The sequence below is a fragment of the Lactuca sativa genome, chromosome 8 (assembly GCF_002870075.4).
Source record: "Lactuca sativa cultivar Salinas chromosome 8, Lsat_Salinas_v11, whole genome shotgun sequence".
Lineage (NCBI taxonomy): Eukaryota > Viridiplantae > Streptophyta > Magnoliopsida > Asterales > Asteraceae > Lactuca > Lactuca sativa.
In genome coordinates this window covers 22,430,369-22,444,022 of record NC_056630.2, presented here as the reverse complement: position 1 = coordinate 22,444,022, position 13,654 = coordinate 22,430,369, and the positions used below count along the sequence as shown (strand labels likewise).

General features: G+C 33.5%; 1 protein-coding gene across 6 annotated transcripts; it reads right to left on the bottom strand.

Moving 5' to 3' along the window:
• Window positions 1–5,586: 5,586 nt before the first annotated feature.
• Window positions 5,587–13,383, bottom strand: LOC122194415 (uncharacterized). 6 transcript variants are annotated; one of them, XR_002852501.3, is made up of 4 exons: window positions 13,185–13,379; window positions 7,845–11,948; window positions 6,292–6,614; window positions 5,587–6,206 (listed from the first exon to the last, which is right to left on the bottom strand). XR_002852501.3 is itself a non-coding variant. In XM_042897036.2 (2 exons), exon 2 carries the CDS (start codon window positions 11,776–11,778, stop codon window positions 7,903–7,905), a length of 3,876 nt encoding a protein of 1,291 aa, XP_042752970.1. In that variant the 5' UTR covers window positions 11,779–11,948; window positions 13,185–13,380; the 3' UTR covers window positions 7,728–7,902. The 6 variants fall into 6 exon arrangements, 1 of the variants encoding a protein (XP_042752970.1); XR_002852500.3 differs by having other exon boundaries at window positions 5,587–6,203; XR_002852502.3 differs by having other exon boundaries at window positions 5,587–6,200.
• Between the last annotated feature and the right edge of the window lie 271 nt (window positions 13,384–13,654).

The window sequence follows — 13,654 nt, the reverse complement described above, 5'->3', positions numbered from 1 at the left end:
ATGTGATTTACATGTAATTCTTATGTGATTTACATGTGAATCACATGTAATTCACATATGAATTACATGTGATTTACTTATAACCATCACGCCATGATTCAGACAAATACAAAAATTCAATAAAATTCGAACATGAACCATTATCAATTATGATTGACCTAATAGAAGAGTTGTTGGATGACACTTTGAATCATATCCACATGGAGATCCTTGTTCTTCTTCCGAGTCTTGTTCTTCCATTTTTACAGTTGAATTCTCATGCATATATCATTATATATTGCACTACTTCCCGTGAATGCAATCTGTAAAACATGATTCCTTCCATGCATCTCCAATGCCTGTTATGTAACACACATGAAAATAAAAAGAATCCGCTTAATGACCCCATCAATACACTTAAGAAAGACTATATATGTATATTCACCTTTGTGTCATCAGAAACTCCATCTCCAACAGCACCAAAGTTATCAACATTCATAAGAACCCTGACACCACGTTCATCACCTGACCATGATGGCAAGTCAGAATCATCTTCTATTTTTAAACTTTTATCCTCAAGCATGTCTAAGGAGTCAGAAAAATTGTTTTCTGCATACTCACAAACCAACAATTGAGACAGAGAAAGAAAAGAAATAAATACAAGAGTGCTCATGATTTTGTTGCTGTTTGTTTAGATTAAATCATGTTTTGAGTCACCCAATAAGCCTCAAAACAAATTTTCAAAGTCCTTCTATGAGAATTGGTGGTGGAAGAAATCCAAGTTCCTATTTGTTCAACCTACTTTGTTTTCCACCAAATATTTTGTACCTTGATGAGTGGGTTGTGAGTGGGATTGATATTTTTACTGTTTGACATGACACGTATGTTAATAAGCTAATTTTTACCCTTATGGGCGTTCTTAGTGATGGCTTAATGTGTTAAGTGGTCAAAAAACATGTGAAATCCAAAGCTGGAAAATTCAGCAAAAATTACAAATTTGTCCCTATATTGGAAAAATTATAGAAAAATCACTATGAATAGAATTAATGATCCGTAAACTTTCAAAGTTCCCATTTTGAATCTAGTTTATCCATTTATTTTTCCATAACCTGTTGTTGCTTCTAACTTAGGTGAAAATCATATTTTTCACCAGTTGGTCGGAATTTAGCTGCATTAATAGGCAGTTTTGTAAAAATCATATAAAATTGTAGAAAAATCGTTTGGACCTTCAAAAATACATTCTGAAAAGATAAAAGTCTGAACTTCTGGAATATGAAATAAGAACGGAAGTTATACAGGTTTCAAGTGTGCTAAAAAAGCTTTAAACAGTGGCTGTTTTGGGTCCAAAACTGAGAATTTTAATTGTTAGTTGATTTAGGTGTTTTAGCTCATGATTTATAAGTTGTGAATATTGTTTTTTGATGTATAGAAATCAAATGAAGACGTGATATGTTAATTTATATGTATTAATTAATTGATACATATAAGTCAAATGGATGAACCAATAAAGCCAATTGCATGTCAAATGTGTTTAAAAGATCTGAAGTGCAAGGAATCTACACAAACAACAACAAAATCAATCTTACATTAAAACATTTCACAATAAAAGTAGATGAAAATGAAAGACATTAAGACAACATGTATCACTTGATTAATGGTGCACCTCATGTACCTAGGGCTGAAATTTCCAGTATCCTTTTAATTAAAATCACTTGTAGCAGGCTTCAATATCAGACAAAAATAAGAATATAAGATTAAATCAATTGAATTCAAGCATAAATGAGATTTAGAGAACTTATGAAAACATTATCCGTATATTTTTAAACAAAATGTTTGCTTCCAATTTTTTTTTAAATAAGTTAACTAACATAAAAATTATCACATTTTGGATATAACGCATGATCTGGTTGGTAACTCTGCATCCATTAAGACTCTGAACCATCTGTTCGTTTGCATTCTGCAGTATAGAATCCTGAGAAATATCCAAATCCTGTAAAATGTAGTTCATTAGTAAAGTTACCAACTAGTTTTCAGTAACAGATGGAGATGAAAGAAAAATAGGAAAGTTTAGTTACTTCCGGTATGACCCAAAGTGAAAGTTTTGCATAGAGAAGATATATAGAAACACCATTCAACTTGAATTTCATCATAGGAACGTGAGCCTCAGGTACAAGATGTAGTTCTGTGACATCAGACATATTTGAGAGCATTCTTTTTAATTAAGATGTTCTCTACCTAATTGTTGTGTTTATAACTATAAGAAGTATAAGAAGTATGGTTAAATTGTGATGTTTTTATAACTTGGATGGTCATTTAATTCAAATATCATTTGTAAACATATGAAAACTTGAATACAAATAAATCATAAAAATCTACAGAGTGTTCGACTATGAGAAATCATAAAAATCTCAAATTCTATTATGTCAAAAATCCATAAATTAACCAAATATTTTCCAACAGTCAAGAACAAAAATGACATGTAACTTAGTTTACAAACAAACAGACCAAAAAAAAGAATAATAATAAAATAAAATAAAAAGATATCTGGCCCAACAAACCGACAACCAAAGCAGATGTAAGATCTTGAACTTTAAGTCTGCCATTTCCTCTCTGTTATAAACACATCACATAATCAGCACATAAACAACATAAGTGCAACCTAATAAATAAACATGATGAAGAGTCTGAAATAAGTGTTCCCGATCCTCACTTTCACAATTTTGATTCAGATGGAATGGAAAATTCATTTCAAGATTACCACGTGTGGTTTGCATATTATGATGATGGCATGCCACGATTATATGCATTGATTCAAATGAAAATGAATCAAAATCAAAGAATTCCAGCCACACAATGTTACAGAAAACCTAGTTAAATCCACACATTGTTACAGAAACCTTAGTTAAATCAACCAAATCTGAGAGTATCAGTTTAGATGAAAGAAGAGAGATAATTCTACAGATGAATTGATTTCATACCTAATTAAAAACTGAATAATACAAGTAGGTAAGGATTAATGACACCTAATGATCGAAGTTGAGTGAATTGACGAAGCAACTTTGATTAGATAATTTTGTCACTTATATTCCAAATCTACTGCAATCGGTAAGGAATGAGAGACATCGATTATGTTTTAGGTCAAATCAATGATTCAAGATTGTGGAGGAGCAGGTGCGGTGGTAGACTCTAGCGATTGAAGACGATGGTGAGAATGCCGCGACGACTGAAGACAACCATTTCTATTCCAGATATACGGTGGTAGATAACCAATCGGAGATATAACAAGCGTTTTAGGGAAAATCAATGACAATGATACAATTGGTGATTCACAGGAGTGTGGAGGAGCAAAGGTGGAGGTGATACACTCCGACGACTGAAGACAACAATAAGAACACGACGAGATTCGACGATTTCATCTCAAAATTTGGGATGAAGAGGTGAGCTTCAACGATTTCATCTCAAAATTTGGGATGAAGATGAACATGGGGGAAGAGAATGATGATGAGAGAGAGTTGTATTTTCAAAATTAATTTTGATTAATTATTATGTATGTTAAATTTTATTCCTAAACTACCCTTGTAATTTATTGTAAAAAGTCAATGTTACCATTGAAATTGTTAATAATTACAAATATGTCATGTTTGATCTAGGTCATTAAAAGATTTGATCTAACGTTCCACTTTTAGCTCTCGGAAAACTTTAGGTTCTCAAATGATCAATTCTCTCTCTCTCTCTCTCTCTCTCTCTCTCTATATATATATATATATATATATATATATATATATAGGTTCAGGTTCATTTGAGACCATTCTAATTTTGTGAGACCGTGAGACCAAATCTAAAAATAATTTTAAAATGCAAAATAAATGGAAAAATCCAAAAATTCTTTTTTTAAATATTATTTTCGGAACTTGAATTAACTAAAAAAAATATAAAAAAATAAAAAAAATTCCGTTTTTTTTTAAAAGTACGTGAAATATTCTAATAGAATATTACACTGACATATTCTAAAAAATAATTTTAAAATGCAGAATAAATGGAAAAATCTAAAAATTCTTTTTTTAAATATTATTTTCGTAACTTGAATTAACTAAAAAAAATAATAAAAAATTCCATTTTTTTTGAAAAATACGTAAAATATTCTAATAAAATATTACACTGACATATTCTAAAAAATAATTTTAAAATGCAGAATAAATGAAAAAATCTAAAAATTCTTTTTTTAAATATTATTTTCGGAACTTGAATTAACTAAAAATAAATAAAAATAAATTCCATTTTTTTTAAAAATACGTGAAATATTCTAATAGAATATTACACTGTACATATTCTAAAAAATAATTTGAAAATGCAAAATAAATGGAAAAATCCAAAAATTCTTTTTTTAAATATTATTTTCGGAACTTGAATTAACTAAAAAAAATAAAAAAAATGCGTTTCACGGTCTCACAAAATATAGGTGGTCTCAAATGAGCCTAACCCTATATATATATATATATATATATATATATATATATATATATATATATATATATATATATATATATATATATATATATATATATATATATATATATATATATATATATATATATATATATATATATGTATGTATGCATATATTAAAGTTGAATTTGTTGGTACGATACTATTCTTGTATTGAAAATGTTGGTTACCAACATTTTTATTGCATTTACACCTTCTAATTTTATATTGGTATGGTATTACCAAACAAACATGTTGGTTACCAACATTTTTAGTTCAGTTGTTAACATGTTGGTTGCTTTTCCGTGGTAAATATTTGTCAACCCTATTTTACACTTTAACCCATTGATTCTATTGCATTTACACCTTCTAATTTTATATTTCTTATAATTCCTATATACACACATTTATATAATCATATTTTTAATGCACACAACAAAATTAAACACCCGTAAATGAAGATACACGTTTTTACACCTTCTAACTTTAATGTTTGATTTTTTAAGATACATGATTTATTTATTATTTTGGTGTGTCTAAATAAAATATAATAAATGTTTTATTTTATAGATTTAAAAATATAATAAATGTTTTATTAAATAAATTTAAAATATCAATTATTTATATATTAAAAAAGTATTATTGATCATTAATTTATAATTAAATAATAATTATACGTTAAAAAGGTAAATAATTATATAATTATTATAGTTATTTAAAAAAAAGTAAGACTTAATGATTAGGAGGTTAAAAGGTAAATAATTATATAATCATTATAGTTATTTAAAAAAGTAAGACTTAATGATTAGGAGTTATGGGACTATGGGTAGATGGTGAAGGGGGTATGGATAGATGGACCCTTTAGATAAATGAGGATAAATTAATTAAAATTATATATAAAAAAATTAAATAGATTAACCATTGGAAATATCATTTAATTAGAATCAAAATTAATACAATGAATAACATAATCTACCCATCCCATTAGAGATTCTCTTTTCTTCTTCCTTCTCAGGGATATTTGGTACAAGCCAAAACACTCGATTGTATTAATAACAACCATTTTGAACAACTGAAATAACAAAAAAAATAAAGTGAGAATAATCGAGTTTACAACACATGTGCATTGCATTTTTGTAGTATTAAAATAGTAACAAGAACCAAAAGGTTACAATCATCTTATAAATGTTGGATTATAATAATAATCAATAACTCTGATAATATTTGTAATCCATTGATCAATATTATTCCTAGTTTCTAAATTCATATTCCTAACTATTGAACATGTTTTTTTATTATTTTTATATGAAAACAGCCCAAATGGTAATCACTAATGACAATCGATGAGATATGTGGGCCACTTTCATGCCATATTGTAAATTGTAACAGCAACCTCCACTTGCAAGAAAAGAAAATAGTAACCAACTGGTTTTGGTTGAGTGAGCTCAAACTCCAGCACCTCTAGACTCTAGTGATGCCAAGTTGCCAGTCATGTAGGATGCCACATAACATAAAGACATGATTCATTGCCACGTAGGATGCCATGGTGTATTTGACATATTATCACCAATTTCTCATATGTTGTTTCCCTTGATCGAGCGGAGAGGTTTCAAATGAAGTGGGGACCACAGCTCCATTCCAGCATTTGAGTGCTTGCTTCATTTGCATTATTGTAATAATGATGTTATCAACTGTTCCAGCAGTATCACCAATCTTGAATACCACCACCACAACAACTGCTGCTGAACCAATAACATCCATCAGCATTTTAACTTAAGAATAACAATTGCAAGGCAAGTAGGCATGTAAGGGTATTATCGTAATTACCTTGTATAAGAAATCAACTCTTTGGTGTCCAGACACCTTCAGCTATAATGAAAAGAAGTCACACACCAAAACACCCCAACCCATGATTACACACCACAAGAAACGAACCACTCCCATCAAAGAATGTTTACTCTTTTGCTACAGTACTAGACATAGAGCAAAAAGACCACCATCACCATCTTCTTAATTCCAGAACAAAACACCATTACCACACCCCATGAGACTTCTTCTTCTAACTTTTTCAACAATATTCTCTTTCACTTGTTAGTCTAAATCCTTGATTCTGTATGCTTCCCACTCATCGAATGCCTTCCAATCTCAGCCTAAACACAACAATATTTTAATCTCATAACTCATAACCTATAATATATATATATATATATATATATATATATATATATATATATATATATATATATATATATATATATATATATATATACACACACACACACATATGTTTGGCGCTTATTTTTTTGGATAATCACAAAAAATGACCATTATGGTTGGGTCTCATTTAACAAACTGACCACGTTTTTACCCTTTTAAACAAAAATACCACCAACTACTTTTACTGGCAAAGGCAGCAAAAAAAAATTATTATTATTTTATTTTTTTTTTTTTGCAAATTGTCAGTTACAAAATATGATTTTTTTTGTAGATACTTATTTATTAAGTAATTTACATTTTTGGTCCCTGTGTATAGCTGTTTTTTTTTTTTTTTTTTAACTTTGTTCAAAAAGAATTCTCTTGCAATTTTGGTACTTGAAGGTTTCTGTAATGTCTTTTTTGTCTGTATTGCAGATAAAACAACAAAAATTTTGGTACAAAAATGCAAAAAATAGCTACACTCTGGACCAAAAATAGGCACTTTATTTGGAACAGGACTGAAAATGATAAGAATGGAGAAGAGAAAATAATGAATCAAAGGAAAACTCAATTCATTTCATCAGAGAAGCTCAAAATGAGTCTTCCTGCCCAAGCAATTAAGCTGATTACACAAAATATCTAAAATCTCCTGATGACCACACACCTCCCCACCCTACTGACATATATAGATTTATTCTAACAGACTCCCATGACTAACAGAATTATTCCCTTCCACGTGGCCTGATTTTCCTTTGATACACTAGAAAAGGTTTGGACCTATTGGGCTGCTCCACCATATTGGACTCGTCCATTTGTTCCTTATCAGAAAATGTTACAAGAACGGGAGTACCTCAATAAGGACCAAAACTGCAAGATAATTTCTTGGAATAAAATTGCAAAAATCAGTTACACTATACTCAGGGACCAAAAACGTAATTTATTCTTAGTTATTTTTTAACGATTTTTTTGTTTTCATGGGACCATTCATAAAGCAATTTGCAAATTCCAATTGGCCCAATTGCCAAATTTTATGGTCATTTTGTTTAAAGGGTCAAAAAAGTTGTCAATTTGTTAAACGACCATACAACTTTGATTATTTTAGTGATTATCCCTGATTTCTCACTTGATGCAAAAAGAGCGACCTAATACAGAAAGTCAATGAAATGAGGTTTTAAATTACTCACCAAAAAGATACTTATATCTAGTGTTTTCAATGCAAAAATGACATTTGTTGGACCATGTTCAGATCTTGTTTGTCACCAGGCTTTTTACTCTCTTGATCCACTTACGAACCGCAACCCACCACTCTAGTTCTTCAATGATCTTCACCTTTAAAGCCGCAGAGGCATTGGACCTTAAAGTAAGATTGATCATCTTTTCAAGGAACTCCGTTTTGCAGAGATGCTTCTGTTTTAATCGGAAAAAGAGCCTCGGACTACCCTTTTCATTAGAGAAGATGATCCCAAGTTCAGGATCCTCGGTAGGTCCTCGATGTCTGTTTTCAATTCCTTCCAGCTCTTGGTTCATCTCTCCGGGTGGATTATCCACGAAGCTATCAAATCGTTCTGCATCAATGCTGCCAAGATCATAGGTCAGAGACCTTAGAAATCTCTGGATTTGGAGAAAGGGAAATCGTGAAGGTTGATGAGTGAGGAGTTTGGTCTGGAAGTGTTTGGCAATCACATATAGGTCATTAGGATTGAGGTTAGGAAAATCGGCTTCAGAGAAGAAATATTTTTTGTTATCGCTTCGCACCACTTCAAAACCAAAGTACTCTTCCTTCTGAAAAGACCTCTTCTTATATCCTAAGACTCTTATGATCCTCCGGAGAGACCATACATCTTTTGGGGGCTGAGCATGAGCCTTGAAAAACTCCTCTAGTCGGTTCATCTCAATTGGGATTTGCATTTCCCTTGAGAGATGTGGATGTAGTTGTTGGAAGACTGAATAATATCGTGCATTTGGAGACATGGGTATATCCCACTGATACTTGTCTGAAGAGGGAGGAGCTGTAGTTTGTTTGGGCACAAGTTCATCATCCCTTAATTGTTTGATGTCATTGACCCACAGAGTTAAAGCGTGTTCCTTCACCTGTTGCTTCATCTCTTTCTCACACACTGGAAAGGTTTTCATCAGACTCAATTCAGAAATCTCCAAAGGCATTTTGCCTTTATCATTGATGGGAGCTTTGGGGGTTTCAGGGAACTCTGGCATGATTTGGGCAGGAGGCATGACAAATGATGTGGGAGGAGATGGAATTTTTGGTGATTCGTGAATCTCACATTCAGTGGGAGGGATTGTGGTCTTTAGAGGTGGAGGAGGTGATTGAGGTTTGGATACCACATCTATCTCGGGAGAAGGAGAAGTTTCTGTTATCAACACGTTTTCATCTTCTCCAGCTTCATCTACAAACCTTGAACCTTTTAAGTTCTCTATCAGGTCAAACACTTTTTGGAACGATTGTGGAACCTGTTTGCTTAGCTCATCATTGGACAGAGTCTTTGGAAGGACATCCACAGAATTTTGAACTTTCTGGATGGCAAAGAGGATTTCATCAAATCTTATGTTGCAGGGTCTTAGCAGTTGTTGTGCAGACTGTATTACTTTAACCAAAACAGCCTGAAGAATTATATTTTTGTTGCGATAATCACAAAGCTGCTCATTTAAACGGACAATCTCATCCCCATGTTGGTGGCCCATGGTGTTGGTGAGATCATCAAAGGACTGTTGAATTTCCTTAACCATTTTCAACATATCATCCATTCGATCCAAATACTTAAATGTGTCATTGGTCCTCTTCTGCTCCATTTTCTTCAGAGCATCTGCAGTAGATTTGACAAATGATTCCCGAAGCATCTTTTCCCTTGTCTCAAGATTAGGAACACTTTGGGCTAAGGATGTCACAATCTTCTGCATTTCCCCAAACTCTTCCTTGGTCACAAATTTCTCCTTAGATGGAGGGATCTTGTTTACCACCTCTAGAACCTGAGACAACTTCTGGTTGAGGGAATTAAACTCCACCCTAGAGATATATTTGGATTTCTTCTTCTTCTTCCATTTAGTGCGTCTGCGAGGTTTGGATGTCTCCACAGTGGTGGTAGGAAATGTCTTTGTCTCTCCTTTGGGAGCTTCCTGACTTTCTGTTTCTGAAGTTGCCAAGAAAATAGTAGATTTGGAGGGTTTGAGTGTCTCCATAATGGAGTTTGAATCAGAGTCTTGGATGAGTCCATCATCAGCAGTAAACACAAAGTCCTTTTCCATGTCTTGAGCAGACTCCATACCAGTCTTTGTGGATGGCTCCAAAGACATGGCCTGCTCAAGAAGTTTGGCAGAAGTCTGGGCCCACTCTTCCTCTTCCCTCTTTTGTTGCTCCTCACGCAACATTCTCACTAATTCCTTTCGCTCCTCTTCTTTCTTTGCCTCAGCCTCTCTTAGAGCTTCAGTTTTCTCTCTTTCCTCTTGCTCTCTCTGCATCTTAGCTTTTAGCTCTTCCTCTTTCCTCTTATTCTCCATTAAAACCTCTTTTCTTTTCTTTCTATATTCTGCATGTTTCACAGCTTTCACTTTCTTCGATTCTTCCTTTTCCATCTCGTCTCTTATTTTCTGCTCTCTTAGCATTTGCTCATACAGGTATATATTATTGTAGTATATCTGAGAAAATCTCTCTTGCTCAGCTCTCAATATCTCCTCTCTTTTTTGCCTCTCTTGTTCATCTCTTGCTTGCCTTACACTCTCACTCTCTGATGCTCTCACCTCCGCCTCACCAATGGAAATTCCAAAGAATCCTGTTTGCAAGGGTCGGTGTGCCATAGAACAAGACTCTTTGCCTGGGATTGAGCTTGATTTCAGCATAGGCTCAAAAACTCTTCCTTGGGATCCTTGATCTTTAGTATTATGTCCAGGAGATCCCCATAAGTTCTTCTCAAGTCGGGTAGTGTGGAAAGAAGGACTTGTCTCTGTAGCCTCAAGATTGATATGTGAGTGTATCCCTGGGGTCTGCTTTTGAGAGGAAGGGGGTGGTGTATGTGCTATATCCCCATTTTTTTGTGAGACATCATCTTCTTCAGAGGATAAAGAGACATGAGAGGTAGATGACTGTGACCCGATTGTAGGTCTTTTGGCTTGAGGGGCAGGAAGGGTCTCACATTTTCTTTTGGTTCCAAGACCAGTAGTCTTCTTTACATTCAAAGCAATTTGTTTTTTACGTGCAGGACTTGAAGTATGTCCCTCAGTAGGCCTAACTGGTTGTGAGGATTGGATAGGGTGTCCAGTTTCTAGAGGATCTGTTTCCTTTATATGTCTAATGAGAACTTCAGAGTTCTTTTCAATATATTGAAGCATTGCTTCAGGGAGACGAGCAACCTTCCCGAATTCAGCTTGATCTGGAATAGCATATCGGGATACAGTACCAGTAGTGAACATCTCTTCTCCTTCAGGTAATGAGACATCCAGTTTGGTATACACTTTTTGGAGTGCAAGTGCCCAAAACCTTGCACAAGGAATTTCCTTCTTCCTTGGAAACACACAACCAGCAAAATCCTTCCAGATAATGGTTCCAAAGTCGACTTCCTTCCCAGTGTAAATACCAAAAAGAAGTACAAGAAAAGCCCTACTTAGTGTGCTAGTTCCTCCAACCTTTCCTGTGAGACAACGTACAATGATGTGCACCAAAAAATGCCAAATGCCTGGAAGCTTACCTTTCTTGAAGTCTGGGGTCATTTCAAGCCTTGGAGGTAAATACCCCATTTGATCCAATACGTCAAAAAGTTCTTCATTTGTGGGTTCATAGAATGTCTTTTTTTCCTTTCTCTCTGGAAGCCCAATGGCCTCTAGGAACTCAGCCTTCCAGAGTTTGATAGTGTTATCTTTATTGATGTCGAACTCGATGTATTCTTCATCAGAGTCATAAATGGCACTGGAGTATGCTGTATGAATGATGCTTAAAGGAAACTCGATTGATTTAGTCAAAGGTTTGTGAATAGGGTGACTTTTTAGAAACTCAATCATTATATGGAGAGTAGGGTCAAACTTTCCCAGGTCAAGGTCTGCCTTGAGATTGCAGGAACCCACACGCAGTGCGACTTCTTGGAAAGAAGGTCCTGTCCTGGTCATCACCATAATTGGATTTTAGAATGAATGGGATGAACACACGAGAGAGAAGACAGTTAAATATCCCAACTGTTGAAGAGAGAAATTAGGTGCATCAGGTTAAGAAGACAGGGCTTTGCTTCTGAATCACTCGGCTAAACCAGGACTTCTGCTTCTGTCTCGGCTCTCCATATTGAACACTGGGCAACCAAAGTACTCAAATGTAAAATGTTCAGAAAACTATAATATGTAGCAGTGGCGAATACAAGCAGACAGTAATCATACAATCAGAAATCAACAGTTTGTTGTAACTCAAGGAAGACATGTAAGGGGTTGTTTCTATTTTTATATATATTAAGGCCTGAATGGATAACGTGACTGAATTTATAATGATATCTGATTGTATACAGTAAGCTTGTTTCTTTTCTGAAATCAAAAAACTGTCTGGATATGAATAAATGTCCATTATACCCTCATACATAATATTTATCTTATAGTAAAATGACTATCAGCTAAATAATTAATATATAGTTCTAAATATATGAACGATAAAAATATTTGATACTAAAATCATGAATTATATTTTTCCTAGTTCTCCTTTTAACTTAAGTATTTAAACAAATAGTTTCATATTTGGAAAAACTTTGAATAACATCACTTATTATCATGATCACGTGTAGATTGGATTTTCATTAATTTAATAACTCCTATCTATATAGAAGATTAGAAGTAGTTTGCTGCAGCAGGAAAAAAAAAAAAAAAAAAAAAAAAGGAGACGTAGTGAGGCTTAGGAAGTAATAAAAAGGGTATAACTGGGAAATGAGGATCTAAATATATAAAGTGTCCATATCTTCACTTAGCCTGTTCAGACATGTTCTGTATATTAAGTAAAAAAGAAACGATTCTGTATATATCTGAATCTATTAAGTTTGATTCCTATTAAGTCCATTAAGTCAAAAAGAAACAACACCTAAGTCCTATAAAGAGACAGATGGTAAACTGGATCCTTAAGACAAAAATTTTAGCTGAAATGTTCTTACTCTTTGGGAGAAAGAGATTAGATCAGTAAGCCAAATGCTCACATCATTCAAACATAGGAGGTACATTTTTATTTGAGGTTTAATCTACTAATTTCAAGTTCAGGATTGACGAGCACTTAAAAAGAAAAACAATGTAAGCTATGAGAAATGTTGATGTTAAATTGGTATTAGGATCCAAATACATTATGATTTGACGGCGGTTTATTGAAAAAATCAAAGAACAGAACAGCAATCTAAATCAACTCATGAGTGAATCAAAGAGAACGAACGAGTTCCGATCTGAAAAAAATTGTATTTCTGGTCAGGAAGAGAACAGTGACGGACTGTCTTTTAACAGCATCTAAAGCGCAAGACATAATAATATAATCAGGTTGTTGAATTTGATCATGAACTGACCTGAATATGTCGTTTCTTAGGTAAATTTCAACTGAAATTGAAGCACCAGGCGGGAGTTAAAACCCTAACATTTGAAAGAATTGGGGAAGACGAAGAAAATATAATATTTTCTTTTAAACGGCGTGCATAATAATTGAACGAGGCGTGCTGACTCGCTGGTAGAGACGTACTCGTGTGACACATTTTTTTTTGGATTTCAAAATTTAGTAAAAAAAAAAAAACAAAATTTCAGACATGCTTTCTACGGAAGGGTGCTCTACAGGCTCCATGGAATCATAAATCACCATAAAATGATCAATTTTATACCATTTTAGACGTTTCGTACGGACCGCAGAGAGCTTCGTGGACATATTAAACCCTCCGGGAGTGTTTGGTTCAACATATTATTAAACCCTCCGTAGAGCATGTTGATGCGGTCTCCACGGATTAGTTAACCACTCCGCGAATGTGTTTGTTTGGTCTTTTTTGAC